The sequence below is a fragment of the Pongo abelii genome, chromosome 13, assembly GCF_028885655.2.
Source record: "Pongo abelii isolate AG06213 chromosome 13, NHGRI_mPonAbe1-v2.0_pri, whole genome shotgun sequence".
Lineage (NCBI taxonomy): Eukaryota > Metazoa > Chordata > Mammalia > Primates > Hominidae > Pongo > Pongo abelii.
The window spans coordinates 42,976,900-42,995,085 of NC_071998.2; the positions used below are offsets into that span (position 1 = coordinate 42,976,900).

Here is an 18,186-nt window from a genome sequence, read left to right on the forward strand (position 1 = left end):
GTAGACTATGAGCTTGTGGGGTCCCTCCTCTCCCTTGGATAACTAATGAGAAATGGTAACAGGAGTTTCTGTAGTCTGGCTGTCCAGCCACAGTTGCTTCTGAGATTCTGGACTCCACACAGCTGAATCAATAGACCTGAGACTTCTTGCCGTGGAGCTCTTGAGGGCAGGGAGGTCTGGAGTCCACAGGTGCAGGGGACTTGTATTTGGATTGGCTTGCAAAAGAACCCTGGATACTTCCACACAAATTAGTAAAAGTCTCTGAAGAGTAAACTTGTCTGCCCATCATTTTGTGCATACAGATTCTAAGTGCTTAGTTCTCACTTTGGAAAAAAGGTTCCTTTTTGGCCCAAGTTGAAATATTGATGCAAGAGTCAGACCTGTGGAGATCAAATTCTCAGCTTTGTTATTCACAAAGACTATGTTGGAGAATGTATTATAGCTTAGATGCGTGGAAAAATGGGCTTCTTTTTGACATAGCCCTGAATGGAATTTCAGCCCTGAAGTGCAGGCCTCCCTTGTGAGGGTCATGGTTGGGCGGTGTGGGGCAGTAGAGCCTGCCCTACTAGCTCACTGCATCGCTGAGAGAATAGACTTTTCTGCACCCTCTTTCCCTGTAAGAAAGGGGCTGGGCCATTTATGCCCTGTGTTTCTTTCCAACTCACCAATCAGATAATTAATTCCTTTCCCAGAGGAGGAATGAAGAGGGGAGGAGGGAGAGGAAAGTCCAGGAGCATTCATCTAGTGAAGTCCCTACTCAGGGAAGTCCAAGGTGTCAGAGATAAGGATGTTCTTTTCCTCAGGGTACAGGGAGGGCACCTCTTGGATGAGGGTCTTGTGACCTGCTTCAGGGGAGAAGGGTGAGGGGATATGATTATTATATGTTGGTTTTGTAGACCAATATATTATTATATATTGGTTTTATTTATTGTAACACAAACAATAAAATCCCTTCTTTACCTTTTAATCAATAGATCTCATGAATCAGATATGTTAATAGTAGGAGGTCATCAGATTATGAGCAAAGTGCAGAGAAACTGCCAGGTCACCATGTATGTGTGCATATGTGGTTCTTAGCAGGGGAGTTGGGGCAGGTTGACACTTCTGGAGAATTGTAGTAATGCCTCAATATATATAAATGCTTATGCTTTTAATTCCAGGAGCTTCCTCCATCTTTGCAACTACTTTTTATAGTAGTAACTGCAGACTTAACGATCCCTGTCTTACAGATAAGGAAGCTGAGACTTACAGAGGTAAAGTGAGTTGTTCAAGGTTACAGAACTGGGAAGTGGTAGAGAAAAGACTTTTCCTTTGTTCTTATTTAAAATACTACTTTTATGTTTCAAAATTTTTATAAATCAGTTTTTCCATTATAAAAGTAATGTTAGCAGAGTTCAGATAATTTGGAAAGAGGGGAAAAAAGTCACCGGTTATTTCCCTGTCCAACATAAGTGAGTAAGAATTATGATTTCTAGAGGAAAGAGACAAAACCTCCAGTTAAGTAATAGCAAATGGCCTTGGGAGGCTGCAGCCTAGTTCTCTAGGATCACAGTTTCAGTGGAACCAATATATCGTGGGAAACATTTGACTTCTCTTGAGGCAAAAGGGAGTCAGGAAATGAATAAAAGGATCTGATTCCAGAGCCCAGATGCTCATTTACTATGAAGTTTTTTTGTAACCAAGCTTATAAAGTAATTACTAAAATAAGAATTGGAATGTAAGTGATAATGATATAGTATAGTTCCAAATTTTTATAAGTTATGTGTTCATTTTATATATGTATATTTTAAAATAGACTAAAAAACTCATCCTGCCTTAAATGAACATATCTTTTAAATTAGAAACATGAGGAGTCGTCACCTCACTGAAGATATATATTATGAAAGGCACTCGGGCATGTCTCCAGCAGGGCAGGAATATGAATATGTGGGCTGAGCACCACAGTTTTTGGAGAATTAGACATGGTTGTTAACTTGCACAGGGCTTGAAAGTTCACAAAACACACTCATAATAACCATTGCCTTTGCTTCTGCTGCAGACATTGTGAAATGAGAGCACTTCAAAGATGAGGCTAGGGACTCAGGGAAGTTAAGGGACATTGTGAAGGTCACAAGGCTAGAGAATGGCTTGGCTGACTTCTAATTTCCAGTCCAGGAATCTTTTCATTATTTATATCATGCTGTACTTGAGGGGGATGCTATGCTGATGAGCCTCTTGCAAAAAATGCTGGAGTGCTTTTTTTTTTTTTTTTTTTGAGACAGAGTCTCGCTCTGTTGCCAGACTGGAATGCAGTGGCATGATCTCAGCTCACTGCAACCTCCGCAGTGGTTGGGATTACTGGTGTGTGCCACCATGCCCAGCTAATTTTTGTATTTTGAGTAGAGACAGGGTTTCACCATGTTGGCCAGGCTGGTCTGGAGCTCCTGACCTCGTGATCCACCCACCTCGGCCTCCCAAAGTGCTGGGATTACAGGCGTGAGCCACCGCACCTGGCTATACTGGACTGTTTTTAAATTGCCTTGCTCATCATTCCAGTCTGGTTGGACAGGTATGGTGAGCCAATTTCCAGTTCACGTGGTAGGTGTGGGTAGCTACTTTAGGTTCTTAATCTAAGGAGGCAGAATGATGAGCATCTGTTTTAGGAAGAGAAGAGTAACCTGAGAGTGGTATCCCAGTGTGTCTGATATGTGCTGGAGTTTGAGAACCATGGAGTCAAAGCAGTAATAGGAAGGCATTCTTGGAGAGCATTTCAGAATTCAGATCTGAAGTGATGACAGTCTCAATTAATGTGATGGCAGTGGAAATGAAGAGGAACACGTGTGTCCAAGAGATACTTGACAGAAGTCTTGGCCATGGTGAAAGTTGCTCTCCTGGTCATTCCTTACAGAACCCATGGTAGCCCTAATGTGCTGGAGAGGGGTGTTAATTCCAGGTGAGCATCATTGTAAACCACTCAGAAGAGCTGAGTTTACGTGCTCGGAGGTGCTGAGCTCCCACTTTGTGTATCTAAGTGGGGGGTGTGTATAGTGTATCCTCCCAGGTGACAGTGTGGCCAGCTGAGATGCAGAGGTGGATGTTTGGCAAGAGGACTAGTATCTGTTCACAGTCTGTTTCCTGGTAATGAAGGATGAGGTGTAGCCTTAGCGAGAATTGGCAGGAGGTAAAATGGGAACACCTAATATTTGAACGGAAGGGATGTTGAGAAAAAGAGTGAGGATTTCAGAGCTGATGTATTTTCTTTTGTTCAAAGAATAAAATACATCCTCTCTGCCGCTATGGTTTCTGGCTTTTGCCTGTTTTCTGTCCTCATTTTCTCTCATTCTCTGCCTTGCTCATCACATTCCCAGTTTAGAATCCCCCCTCTGCCCTCAACCTAGATATTCCCTTCGCTGGCTCCATTATACAGCAATTGGATGTCACCTTTTTGGAGAGCTTTTCCTGACCATCCTCATTAATGTTGGGCCTTCTCCTTACCCCTGCATCCCACCAAAACTAGGTTCTCTTCCAGACCACTTATCCCAATCAGGGATGACCCTGGTCAGTTCTTGGTCTGCTTGTGCAAATCTGCCTTCCCTTCTCCAGTAGAATGAAAGCTCTTTGAGAGCCTGGGATCCTGTGTGTCTTGTTCATTGCTGTATTGCCAGCACCTAGAAGAGTACCTGGCACATATTTACCATAAATATTAGTTGAAAGGGCTTTAGGTAAAGATTTGATGAAGGGCAGAGGTAGGCAATGGGGAAAGAAATGGGTCTATAGACCCCAGGCAACACATGGTGACCAACCTGGACTGGACAGTAGAGATGAGACAGGATAAATTCAAGAGATGTTCAGAATGTAACACTGACAAAATTTCATGATGGACTGTTACAGGAGGTATCAGGCAACTTTCTTGTGAAAAATCTTGCCGTGAGAGGTTTGTGAACTCCTAGCATTCTTACTTGGTCTTTTCATTCGCTGGAAATTTAAGGGCAAAGCGATTCTTAGCCCTCCATCGAGAGCTTGCCTTGGTTCTACTCCATCCTACAGGAGGTGTCTCAAACTCTAGGCATGAAGAAGTCTCTGTTTCTACTCAGAGCCGTTGTACCCGTCCATCCACCCATTCACCACTCAACATATTTTTTGAGCACGTAATATGTTCTAGGTATTGTCAAAGGCACTGGTGCACAGGAATGACTAAAACAACCTCCTTGCATTTATGTCCTAGAGAGGAAAGACAGACAAGCATGTCTACAAATGCTACATGCACAGGATACTTTTGGGTGGTAATAATGGTGGGAGAAAAAACAGTGAGACAGGATGGGATGGGGTCAGCCAGGCTGCTGTGCATTAGCTTAGATCTGAATAATAAGAAGGAGCCGTGAGAAGACCTGCGAGGAGAGAAGGGTTCTGGCCTTGCCTTCAGAACCTATTCCTGCTAGAAGAGTCACTGAAGGGGCACTTTGCTTTCATGTTTTAAAGAATGAAATTGAAGAGGTTGGTGGGATGGAAACTCAACTTCAAATACTTATCAAGTTTATTTATTTTTATTTCATTTTATTTATTTATTTATTTATTTAGTTTTTGAGACAGCGTCTCGTTCTGTTGCCCAGGCTGGAGTGCAGTGGCATGGTCTTGGCTCACTGCAACCTCTGCCTTCCAGGTTCAAGCAATTCTCCTGCCTCAGCCTCCTGAGTAGCTGGGATTATAAAGAGTGCACCACCACACCCAACCTAGCTAATTTTTGTATTTTTAGTAGAGACGGGGTTTCACCATGTTGGCCAGGCTGGTCTCAAACTCCTGACCTCGAATGAGCCACCTGCCTCGTCCTCCCAAAGTGCTGGGATTAGAGGCATGAACCACCATGCCTGTCTCATTTATTTATTTTTTTTGAGATGGAGTTTCACTCTTGTCGCCCAGGCTGGAGTACCATGGTGCAATCTCGGCTCATTGCAACTTCCGCCTTCTGGGTTCAAGTGATTCTCCTGCCTCAGCCTCCCGAGTAGCTGGGATTACAGGCATGTGCCACCACACTCAGCTAGTTTTGTATTTTTAGTAGAGACGGGGTTTCACCATGTTGGTCAGGGTGGTCTCTAACTCCTGACCTCAAGTGATTCACCTGCCTTGGCCTCCCAAAGTGCTGGGATTACGGGCACTTTGAGCCTGTAATCAGCCACCACGCCTAGCCTCATTTTATTTTTTTGAGACAAAGTCTCTATTGCTCAGGCTGGAGTACAGTGGCGTGATCATGGCTCACTACAGCCACAAACTCCTGAGCTCAAGCGTCCTCCCGCTGCAATGCCTGTAGCTGGGATTACAGGCACACACCACATGCCTGGCTATTTAAAAAAACTTTTTTATAGAGACGAGTGCTCACTCTGTTGCCCAGGCTGGTCTTGAACTCCCAGTCTCAAGCATTCCTCCTGCCTCAGTCTCCTAAAGTGCTGGGCATGAGCCAAACATACCTGCTGGTTTATTTCTTATCAGCATTTTTGTTTGCCAAATCATCCTACTGCTCATTTACTTACTGAAATATTTCCCTGTTACAAGTTGTTACACAAAACATTTTAGAGATGACTTTAAAGAACAAAATTTCTGTCAATCATAAGTGATTAATATATAATTTTCAAAAAAGGATAAAATCATGACTCATATAGATACAAAAATGAACATGTTAAGGATTTTATTTAATCACCGATTAATTATTAATTATAGATGAGGACATTTGGCAGATGTTATAATAGGTTCAAAGGAGAAATCAAAACAGAACAAATTTCTGTGAAGTAAAGTACTGTTGAAATTAATATGCAAACTCAGGAAAACTAACTTATTCCACGGTGGGGGAGGGAAGTTAGTTGAACCTCTACTGGCCAGGACAAAATTAACATGCCTATAGACAACAGTTATTTTGCACTGCTATTAGTTATCTACAATTTACAGAGTTGTAATTTCCCCGAGAATCAGAATCTAATTACCTGTAGAGGTCTCCTCTAGAGTCTCAACAGTGCATGGTTTTCCAATGAAGCACATTTTTTTCCCATGTACAACCAGAAATCTGCCCCTCCTCCATGTACAAAAGTGTGGAATTCCTACATGTATGGTCTTTGAAACAGTGGGGAAGGGAACTATCATCTATTTAGCACCTGCTATGAGCAGCATTTGTCACTTTACCTCATCCTCACAGCAGCCCCATGAAGTAGGTGTTGGTCTTCCCATTTTACAGATCAGAAAGTTGAGACTCAGGGATCTTATAGACAGTAAGTAGCAAAGTTAGAATTCCAGCCTGTCCTGTCTCCAGAATCCACACACACACACACACACACACACACACACACACACACACACACACACACACACACACACACACACACACACACACTCCCTGGGGACAACTTGCTGATCGTAAAGCTATAGAAATTCTCTGTGCTTTTTTCTTGATCTTTAGTTCATCATCAACCAAGGTGGATCTCAAAAGTGGCCTCGAAGAATGTGCTGTGGCATTGAACTTATTTCTAAGCAACAAATTTACAGATGCCTTAGAATTGCTTCGCCCCTGGTAATTTACTTTGTGTCTTTTAGATAAAATATCTTTCAGATGTTTCTGATGATTCTCTGATGTCATGCTTGTAAATTAATTTGGCTGTTCCCATCTGAATATTGATCAGCTAATTTAGTTCAGACCTCTTTGGTCACTTTTAAAATTCAGTTTAGAAATCTGAGTTTTCAAATATAATTAGTAGAAAATTTCTGATTGTTTCGCATATTTTAATCTCTCTTGTTCAGATATTGTCATCTTATAAGTAGTTTTATAAGGCTTCAATTTTGCTTTCTTCAGTGAAATGTTTTTATGTTTGTTCCTTTTAAATGTTATTGAGAAAATTTTCCTTTGAAATGGGGAGGGGAAGAACCAGAATATGCCGATCTCAGTGCTATAAAGAAATTTAAGATAAGAAGACTATTATTGGGGTTCTCTATTTGTTTGACAAACAAGCAATTTAATTTCAGTTAATAGTACCTGTTAAGTTTTCAGGTGTGGCAATAAAACCTGTACTTGCCTGCTTACTTGGCCTTTATCTTGACAAGAATAATCTTACATTGTGCCCTCAAACACTTGCTTAGATGAAGCTTAGACCTCATATAATAATTTCCAAGATTACTTGGGCATAAAAGTCGGCAATCTCGTTCCTTACTTTGAGTGGTTACCAGGGTGACTGGACTCTGGTCATTTGAATCTTAGAGATTGATTGACCTGCTGAGGAGCTGCTATGGTAATTCTGTTAAGATTTAGAGTAGCTGTAATCAAGATGGGTCAGCTATCGTTTCACAGGTTAAGAACAAATGATGAAATCGATGGTGAAGCCCTGTAGTCTAAGGAAATTTTCCAGTGTTGTCTTCAATATTTGCCTCACAATCTCCACCTTGCGTGTCCCCTGCTTTTTTCCTTCTGTCCTCCTCTGTCCCTCAGACTTCTTTGTCTCCTGTCTCTACCTCCTTTTGTCTGCTTGTCTTTCCCTCTCTCGGTCTCTCCTTCTGTCTCTTTTCTCAGCCTACTTGCCTGTCTTCTTTGGGTTTTTAAATGCTTTTATTCATGAGCCATAGTTGTACCTATTTTTGGAGTACATGTGATAATTCCTTACCTGTATACAGTGTTCAGTGATCAATCAGGGTAGCTGGGTTATCCATCACCTCAAACATTTATCTGTTCAGGAACATTTATAATTATTCTCTTCTAGCTATTTTCAAATAACGATAAATTATTGTTAATTATAATTTCTCTATTATTAAATACTAGAAGTTATTTCTTCCATTTAACTGTATTTTTGTATCCATTATCTCGTTTGATTTTTATTCAAACAAGTCTTTCTCTGCCACTGACACACAGCTGGTCATAACATGGAATGAAAATAAATGATTTAGTGTTGTATTCAGTCAGGTTAGTCTCCGACTTTTGTACATGTTTCAGTGTTTAAATGGCTCACGCCTGTAATCCCAATACTTTGGGAGGCCGAGGCAGATGGATGACCTGAGGTCGGGAGTTCGAGACCAGCCTGACCAACAGGGAGAAACCCTGTCTCTACTAAAAATACAAAAAATTAGCCGGGCATGGTGGTGCATGCCTGTAATCCCAGCTACTCGGGAGGCTGAGGCAGGAGAATCACTTGAACCCGGGAGGCGGAGGTTGTGGTGAGCCGAGATTGTGCCATTGAACTTCAGCCTGGGCAGCAAGAGCGAAACTCTGTCTCAAAAAAAATTAAATAAATAAAAATACTTTTCCCTCACTTGAATCATTTTTTTTTTTTTTGCTTCTTGAAAGAGCTTTCAGTTAAAAATGTGAGGTTTGAAACCACAATTAGTGATTAACTTTGGGCTGCTCTGATTCCTTGTGGTTCTTTTGAACAGATAGTGCCCTCAATGTTCAGGACAAGCTGCAGATTACCGAAGGATGTTTATACTATTTCCATGGAGGCAAAGAATAATGTGGCTTGCATTTGTTTTGCATGGCAGCAGGCTGTTATGCATTAATATTTAAAAACAAAACCATGCATTACCATTTTAAACCTTATAAATAATTAATACAGCTTAAGAAGTTTTGAGAAAATAAATGATGTTCTCATAGCCTGAGAATCTGGATGTCTGCCATCCATTAGGACTAGTTAACATCCTTAAGAATCCTGAAGCAGTTCTCACTGTAACTTGATGATTTGAAATATCAAGAACTTTAATCAGGAACCTCAGATAATGGGATTAGACTAGATACAAGGTCTGACAATTACTTTGGTCATGGCTCTTGTGACCAGCCTAACTTATTCCAAAATCTTGTTTGCTGTTGGCCTTTGGCTGGAGAGGAGAGGGATTATTTTATATGAGCCTTTATTTTTGAAAAAATATGTCAGAATCTCTCTGTCAAAAAATACATTTCCAGCGGCCTTTATTTTAGCACTTATTTCAGAGCCAAAGGCCCTATGCTGCCCCCTTTTCAACAGAAAACAGTTGGTTTGCTTGCAATCTGCCTGCAGGCTGCCCTCTTCTGTTGAAATAGGGAAATGCATATTGTCCCCTTCAACCTGGAACATTTTGTTCCGCCTGTGTGGGTTTACATTGGAAAGTCCTTGGTATTTGAGTTTTTAAGAGGTTACTTTTCACCACCCATATAATTTCGGTGATTATGGTGAAGGAATAAAGGTTACTGTGCAAGTCAGGACATGCATTTACTAGGATTTCTTATGATCAGTATTCCCATTGAATTAAAATGTCTGAATTCCCTGTGTTCTTCCCAGGGCTAAGGAGAGTATGTACCATGCCTTGGGCTACAGTACCATTGTGGTGTTGCAGGCTGTCCTGACCTTCGAGCAACAGGACATCCAGAACGGCATTTCTGCCATGAAGGATGCTTTACAAACCTGCCAAAAGTATGATGAGTCATTAAATACTTAAGATGTGACTGCAAACTTTTATGCCTGTGTGACAAAAATAATGTCATTTGCCTGACCAAGAGCTCTGTGTTTGAAATTGGCCACAGTTACAGAAAAGAAATTCAGCCTCGAAGCTGAAGGATTCCCATTTGGCATCTATATATTCCACTTTTCTTTTTGATAGCCTGGGGTCTGAGCTACAGAGATCTGGGGGGGATTTCAGTGGGATTAGCAGCAAGCATCTCTAAACGTAGATGACGTTAGGTACTGCATGCCAAACCAAGCCATACAAGGAACATTCTTGTTTTAAGTGGGAGATGCAAATTCATGAGGGAATGTTTTATTTGTTTAAGAAGGACCTGTTTTTGAACACTTTTGTTTGGTGAAAATGAGATAGATTTTTAGTTTTATTTTAAGCTTTACTTTGTGTGTATAGGAAGACCCTATCAAAATTTTTTTCAAGGGGAAAGTTATTTTGATATCTTTTAAAAAATGATAAATGTTTCACAGTATGGAAGATGCTTGGTTTGTGGACATTTAGGGATATTCAAGAATCCAGGAATGGCTGGCTGCAGCACCCTGATCAGATGGATGGGAGGAAATGACCCCTGTTGCTGTCAATTGCTTGATGTGCCCCCATAGGACTAGGGCAGAAGGTTCATGATCAGAAGGTTAACATGGGTGAAATTACATCCTGATGTAATTGTGTTGTAAGTTCCTCAAATGAAGAGAGCTTCCAAATATTGCACTTTAACTTCATTTTTAACCTGTGGAGAATTTTACCACAAATACTGATTTTAGTTATAGGGATAAGGGAAAGTACTTTGGAGGTTAGTTTTCATTGGTGTGTGTGGGTTTCCCCACGTGGTGTTCAGTAACACAGACTGAGTTCCCACAAATGGCTAGCCAGTGCTGCATGTAGAGTGTTGGAAAAGGATGATCTGTGTCCTATAGACTTCAGGGTTTAGAGTTTCAGCTTTTTGACTCTTTGGTGTGATAGTGACTGAAATGAATGTCAAATGAAAATGAGCTCAGCCTGATTTTTTTTTTCTATTTTCTATCTCCCTTTTTATTTATTCAATGTAGATACAGGAAAAAATACACAGTTGTAGAATCTTTCTCAAGTCTTCTTTCTAGAGGATCCCTGGAGCAACTGAGCGAAGGTAAAAGTCATTTAAAAGATCACTTTATTCCTTGATTTTAATAGTTAAATGATCATCTCATAAAATTCCATACCGAAGTATATAAAGTAAATGGAATGTCTTTTTCTCTTCCGTATCATACTCACCCTCCGGAAGTAACCATTGTTAATAGTTCATTTTGAAGCCTTTTCTGTGTACATACTCAAATACATAAATAAGGTACACATAAGGTTTTTGTTGTTGCTCATGGATTGTTCATTTTTTTTTTTTTTTGCAAGCATAGAATCACATAATAGGTGTTGTCCTACAATGTGAATTTGACATTGACACTTCCCCAGGTTGTTACATGTGAGTGTTTAACAGCTGTGTGGTATTCCATAGGATTGATATACTGCACTTTACTTGGCTTTTCTCTATGGCTTTTATTTTTTCATTGATATAAATAATAGTGTCCTAGAATCCTTATACATATGGATTCATGCATTTTAAAAAGTTATTTCATAAGATAGATTCCTAAAAGTGGAAGAACCAGGACTGACAGTTTGAAAACTTACAATATTTATAGGTATTCCCAGTTTTTTTCTACATATAGGTCAGTTTATATTCTTACCATTCATCTTTGAGAGTTTCAGTTTTCCACAAGCTATTAAAAATTTTTTTCAAAGTGAAAGTAATTTTGATATCTTTTAAAAATGATAATGTTTCACAGTATGGAAGATGCTCGGTTTGTGGACATTTGGGAATATTCAAGAATCCAGGAATGGCTGGGAGGAAATGACCCCTGTTGCTGTCAATTGCTTGATGTGCTCCCTGGGACTAGGGCAGAAGGTTCATCATCAGTTCTGTCTTTTCAGTGTTACACTCTAGTCCACAATAGTTTACAAGAAAGGAGCATCTAAATATTCCTGTAGAAGGAAAAAAAAATGTCCTTCAAATGTCACTATTGTAGAATAAAGCTTTTGCCATCCCAGGAGAATCTGTGCCTGTATTGCCATTGTCAAACATGTTCTGTGAAGAGGTAACACAAAATACTAGAATATGCCATACTAGAAAACACAAAATACAAAGCTACTAGAAGTAGCTTTGGCTGATTAGAGCAAGAGCTATTCTGGATATTGCTGTCAGAGTAATTTCTAATGGTCAAGTATATGTCAGACATATTTTTGAGTGTGTTTTATTGGGAAGTTTTGTTTATTTTGTTAGATGAGTATTATCAGCTTGTTATGGACGTTGGAGAACTTGGGAACATTTGCATGATGTGAAGCTAGAGTATTGATTATAGGAGAGGAATTATGAGACATTTCACATCTTTGGGACTTATTTCAAAGGGGCATGATGTTGACCCCAAAACCATGGTCAAACAGAATGGCATTTCATTGGTCACTCTAGGCAGCTGAAACCCATCATCTTTTTCTCCAGAAACTGACCTCCAACTATTTATAAGAATGTATTTATCCCCTTGACTTCGGATAGAATATGTCTGCATATTTTCCATCTTTGGGCTGCTTATGTAGTTCACTAAAGTGGGTTAATGAGAAATCAAATAGGCCCAAAAGAAATTGAACTCTTGTTGTATTCTCCTTTCTGTTACCCTCTCTCTGGCTTCCCTCTAGTGGCCCATTGACCTCTGCCTCCCTTTTTTCCATTTCGTATGAAGGCTGATATTTGAGATTTTTTTTTAGCTGCGTTTTGGCATGAATGACATGGTATTTTTTGTATGAGTATAAATAATAATAATAATTTGGCCGGGTGTGGTGGCTCACACCTGTAATCCCAGCACTTTGGGAGGCCGAGGCGGGTGGATCACGAGGTCAGGAGTTCCAGACGAGCCTGGCCAACATGGTGAAACCCTGTCTCTACTAAAAATATAAAAATTAGCCAGGCATGGTGGCGCACACCTGTAGTCCCAGCTACTCAGGAGGCTGAGGCGGGAGCTTGAACCCAGGAGGTGGAGGTTGCAGTGAGCCGAGATCGTGCCACTGCACTCTTGCCTGGGTGACAGAGTGATACTCTGTCTCAAAAATAATAATAATAATTTGAAAAATAAGATGATAATGCTCCTTTTTTTTTTTTTTTTTTGAGACCAAGTCTTACTCTGTTGCCCAGGCTGGAGTGCAGTGGCATGATCTCGGCTCACTGCAAGCTCCGCCTCCCGGGTTCACACCATTCTTCTGCCTCAGCCTCCCGAGTAGCTGGGATTACAGGCGCCTGCCACCACGCCCGGCTAATTTTTTGTATTTTTAGTAGAGACGGGGTTTCACCATGTTAGCCAGGATGGTCTCAATCTCCTGACCTCATGATCTGCCCACCTCAGCCTCCCAAAGTACTGAGATTACAGGTGTGAGCCACTGCACCCGGCCGATAATCCTCCCTTTTTAAAAAGCATCCTGTATGTGCCATATTCTGTCCTTGTTGCTTTTCTTAACATTAACCAATCTAACCTCCTCTTTGTAGACTTGGAACTTGATCAGAGTTATCAACAAATGGCCAGGATTCCCCACCTAGCAGAGTAGGGTTAACTGATCATCTGCCTTTCCCTAAGCCACAACTCTTCCATTGTAACCCACACTTTCTCCTGTAGGCAAGTAGAGAAGGGCATGAAATGTGTCATATATGGATGAAGGAAATAATGAATTATTTCTGTGTTAGTCATCTTGAAAACAGATGATACTGTGTTGTTATGTTTTTGTAATGTCTTTGAACAATGGCAGTTTAGGAAATCTGGAATAAGGTAGAAAATTACTTTTTACTAATTATAAAAAGTAGGCTGGGTCTGGTGGCTTGTGCCTGTAATCCCAGCTACTCGGGAGGCTAAGGTGGGAGGATCCCTTGAGCCCAGGAGGTAGAGTGTATTAGTCCATTTTCATACTACCCTAAAGAACTGCCCAGGACTGAGTAATTTATAAAGGAAAGAGGTTTAATTGACTCATAGTTCTGAATAGCTGGGGAGACCTCAGGAAACTTAAAATCATGGCAGAAGGCAAAGAGGAAGCAAGGTACCTTCTTCACAAGGTGGCAGGAAGGAGAAGTGCATGTAGGAGGAACTTGTCAAACACTTATAAAACCATCAGATCTCGTGAGAACTCACTCACTGTCATGAGAACAGCATGGGAGAAACCACCCCCATGATCGAAATATCTCCCACCAGGTCCCACCCTTGATACAAGGGGATTATGGGGATTACAATTCAAGATGAGATTTGGGTGAGGACACAAAGCCTAAGCACATCACAGAGGTTGCAGTGAGTGCAGATCATGCCCCTGTACTCCACCCTGGGTGACAGAGCAAGACCCTGTCTCTACATAAATAAAAAAATAAACTAATAAACTTGTGACTATAGCCTATTATGAAATACAGGTTTATTTAGACTTTCATATCTAAAAGCAGTGCTTAGCTAACATTATTTCAGTGCATCATGAAGTTATTTACTCCTGTGGACTAAGGAATTTATAATTAAGAGATATTCTGGTAGTTACCTACTCATAAGTGCCTAATGGCTAATTTTGAGAACTAAAGAACTATGCAATGTAAATCAACCACAGTGAAAGAATAAGACTTTTATAAATTAAGCTGTATTTTATTCTTAGTGAGTTTGGCTGTCAACTGCAACCCAAACAGACTTTGTGTTCAAGGGAGCATGTCAAAACATTGTAGCTTTAGTGTGTGATTTGTTTTTCCTCTTGGTAATTTTCATTTACATCCTTGAGTGTCTGGTTGTCTACAGGAGTGAGTACATTTCATTAAACTTTTCATGGGTTTAATGTGGAACATACTAGTTCTTTTCTCTTGTGGCTGGCGGATTGCCCCAAATGGGTTTCAAATTCCCATTACAAGCAGATATTTAAATGCAGTGAGTACCTAGGATGTGAAAGGGATTTAATATGACAGATACTTATTTGCAGAATACAAAGTTCAAACTCTCATGCCTTTTCTGTCTGCCTTGTTGTCACATCCCCATGCTGCTCTTAAATTTGTTCATCTTTCACTTAACCCTGATCTGCCCACCTGTCTGCTCAGATCTCTGCGGGGACTGACTCACTGTTGCCTCCTGAATCAAGTGCAGACTCTAACATTCAAGGCCATTTATAATTGAGCCTTGACTTAACCCTTGCAGCCTCATTGATGTCTCCTCCCTTGACTGGCTTTTCCTGAAGGTGCTCTTGGCTTTCCTTGCTCCTGTTACCGGCACACTCCCCTCCGCCCCCAACCCACCGCTGCCATCACCACCAGAGACTTCATCCCCTCTGCATGTACCCCAAGCCAGCAATCTGTATTCCTGAGCAGACTTTCATAGCTCGTAATTCCTGGTTCTCACTCTGTTACAGAATTACCTAGGAAGAGGATATTCAGGTGACTGGGTAAAAATAAGTTACCAGTTGGTATCCCGCTGAACACAGCTAGAAAATCACTAGGCACACTTTGAGGAGAGGTGTTCTGAAGGACTGAGACCCTGACTGTGGATGTGCAGGCTGTAACTCCTCAAGTTTGGTCTGTTAATGGCTTTGGCTCCATCTTTCTGTGTACTGTTGAAGACCTTAGCTGCAGAGGTGCTTCTTTGTAAATTAAACATTTGGAATATGAGCATGGCAGGAACTTGAACCAATTTGTGAGAACCAGTGGGTTGTATGTGTGTGTAGGGTGGGGGTGGCATCTATGTGTATAAGCGCAAGAAAGTACTTGTTGTCATCTAAGTCTATTTAGCACTAATCCCAATAATAAGAAATACCCTATTTTCAGTCACACTCCACATAAAAATGCTTTCTGCTTTCTGAGCTTTTACCAAAAAGCAGTGACGTGGATCATGGGCAGTAATCTCAGTGCACGTAGTTAGCACTGATCCAGTGCTTACTCTGTATCATGAGCTCTATGTGCAGCACTTCATTTGATCCTTCAGCTGTGAACTAGAGGCGGTGTTAGTGGCCTTTATAAATGAGGAAACCAGCAGAGAGGGGACGAGGTCCTATAGCTCGTACATGGCAGAGCCTTTTTAGCAGCCCAGGCTACTAAATACCCCAGGCTCATTTACTTAAATATCATGCCACTTTGCATCCCATGGGTAGAGCAAGAATCTGCTGACTTGTGTATGGAAAAAAGTAAAGATTTGTCTCTCCATCCTCTGCAAGTATAATGGGTGGTTGGGAAGCTAGGGTGTGTGTTTTGGGGTAGTCCGCAGGTCCCCTGGATGCACAGAGCCCCACCTAACCCCTTTTTGTGAGTACCTTGTTCTTGTGCTAGACGTTTACATGATCAAATTAGCCTAAAACTGGTATAGTGCTACCTCTTTTTATATCAGGTCTTCATGTGTGAGGAGTCTTAACGTGGCCGTGCAGGACGTTTCTTTTTCACTGAGCTCTAGAGAATTGCTGCTTTCTTTTCAGGTAGCTAATGTGTCTGGTTAGTGTCATGGTTACCATACCTTCATATTTTAGAAGCTAACATTCATACATTTAATTTAGTTTTTTTCAACTTTTAAAACTGTGTTAAATATTTTTTTTTTTTTTTTCTTTTTGAGATGGAGTTTCACTCTTGTTGCCCGGGCTGGAGTGCAATGGCGCAATCTCGGCTCACTGCAACCTCCACCTCCCGGGTTCAAGCAATTCTCCTACCTCAGCCTCCCGAATAGCTGGGATTACAGGCATGTGCCACCACGCCTGGCTAATTTTTGTATTTTTAGTAGAGATGGGGTTTCTCCCTGTTGGTCAGGCTGGTCTCGATCTCCTGACTTCAGGTGATCCACCCACCTCGGCCTCCCAAAGTGCTGGGATTACAGGCGTGAACCACCACACAAAGCCAAAGTTTTATGTTACTAATTAAGTTAAAAAATAAGTGGTTTCCTTTTTTAAAAAAGTGCTTTTAAATGTTCATTTCCCCTTGTGAGTTGAGTTTGGGTCTCTGATACGAAGTGATTGACTCTTTGCAGTTACGTTTGAATGGGGATGACTTCCCTGAACACGTCACACATTCCAGGAAAATCTTCCTGACAAAGTGAGAACTGGGGTTATCATTCCATTTTTGTGGAAGCACAGGGGCAGTCTAAGTTTTGGGGTCTCTCTTGGGTTCATTTATCTGCCAGTCTTTCCTGAACATCACAGAGCAATCACTTTGGATGTGTGATTTTACTTAATATAATTTTATTTGTTTTTCATAGAGGAGATGCATGCTGAAATCTGTTATGCCGAGTGTCTCCTACAGAAAGCTGCACTCACGTTTGTGCAGGTAATGAATATTTGGCTTGGAATTCGTATTGGCTGGGAAGACTGCCAGTGCTGCATAGAAAAATGTGGTGCATTCTATGTTAAAGCTTCAGTTCTTTTGACTTAGAGTTGTAATGGCAAATATTTGTTATTCTGATAAACTTTGGCTGGAAAAAGATGCTACAGAGCTTTGTTCCTCCTCTACTGCACTTAAGAATCTATTTCAAATTGCACTCCACTGGGAATCATTGCCCTTTAAAGACTGTGTCTTTAAAGAAACTTTAGGCCAGGCAGGGTGGCTCACGCCTGTAATCCTAGCAGTTTGGGAGGCTGAGGTGGGCGGACCACCTGAGGTCTGGAGTTCGAGACAAGCCTGGCCAACATGGTGAAACCCTGTCTCTACTGAAAATACAAAAAAAAAAAATTAGCTGGGCATGATGGCGGGTGCCTGTAATCCCAGCTACCCAGGAGGCTGAGGCAGGAAAATCACTTGAACCTGGGAGGCGGAGATTTCTGTGAGCTGAGGTCGTACCACTGCACATCAGCTTGGGTGACAGAGCAAGACTTTGTCTCAAAAACAAAAAAGAAACTTTAAAGAAACTGCTTTGCAACCATCACATCTAATTTTAAGATGCATCTGTGTGAAAACCGGGAGAGTATTCTCCTTTGCACTTTCTACTGGTAGAGGCCGCACATGGGAGTGGCCCAGGCAGAGGAAGTGTCCCCTGTTACGCTACTTGCCTCAGTGAAGTTCAGTTATGCATGCATAGCATGTACACTTCAAATTTTATTTTTCCCCTTCTTTCTGTATTCTCATTCTCCTTGCTTTTATTTCTTCCTTTGGAAGAGCAGTTTTTAGAAGTCACTAAACAATTAATCCTTTCCTTATGATCCATTTTAATTTCACCTCTGGGAACTGATACAGTCAGTACCTTGCCTATTTCTGTATCTTCCAATGCTTCTGTAAAACATAAATTTTCACATAATGGCTTCATGGGTGGTGGTGATGGCTACAGTGAGGGTGAGGTGAGGTAGAGATTGTAAGAAATCAGAAAGAAATTCAGCTGTGAAATGGAAAATCTTCCTTCACTCACAATCTTTTTTTTTTTTTTTTTTTTTTTGGCAGGGGAAGGGGTGGCAGGGTGGTTGGAGCCTCATTCTGTCACCCAGGCTGGAGTACAGTGGCACAATCTCGGCTCACTGCAACGTCTGCCTCCTGGGTTCAACCAGTTCTTCTATCTCAGCCCCCCGAGTAGCTGGGATTACAGATGTGTGCCACCATGCCTGGCTAATTTTTGTATTTTCAGTAGAGACAGGGTTTCACCATATTGGTCAGGCTGGTCTTGAACTCCTGACCTCAGGTGTTCCACCCACCTCGGCCTCCCAAAGTGCTGGGATTATAGATGTGAGTCACTGTGCCTGGCCACAATCTTTTAAATTATTTGACAGTTGCTTCTTTCT

General features: G+C 41.3%; 1 protein-coding gene across 4 annotated transcripts in view; it reads left to right on the forward strand.

Annotated features, from left to right (window-relative positions):
* TTC39B (tetratricopeptide repeat domain 39B) overlaps positions 1–18,186 on the forward strand; it is a 137,215-nt gene that overhangs the window by 82,561 nt on the left and 36,468 nt on the right. For 3 of the 4 annotated variants that reach the window (XM_024252637.3, XM_024252640.3, XM_054519845.2), the window contains 4 exons: positions 6,422–6,532; positions 9,255–9,386; positions 10,476–10,552; positions 16,680–16,747. In XM_024252637.3, coding sequence (XP_024108405.3) covers positions 6,422–6,532; positions 9,255–9,386; positions 10,476–10,552; positions 16,680–16,747 — 388 coding nt within the window. The remainder of the gene's footprint in view (positions 1–6,421; positions 6,533–9,254; positions 9,387–10,475; positions 10,553–16,679; positions 16,748–18,186) is intronic. The other variant, XM_054519844.2, reaches the window with a different exon arrangement.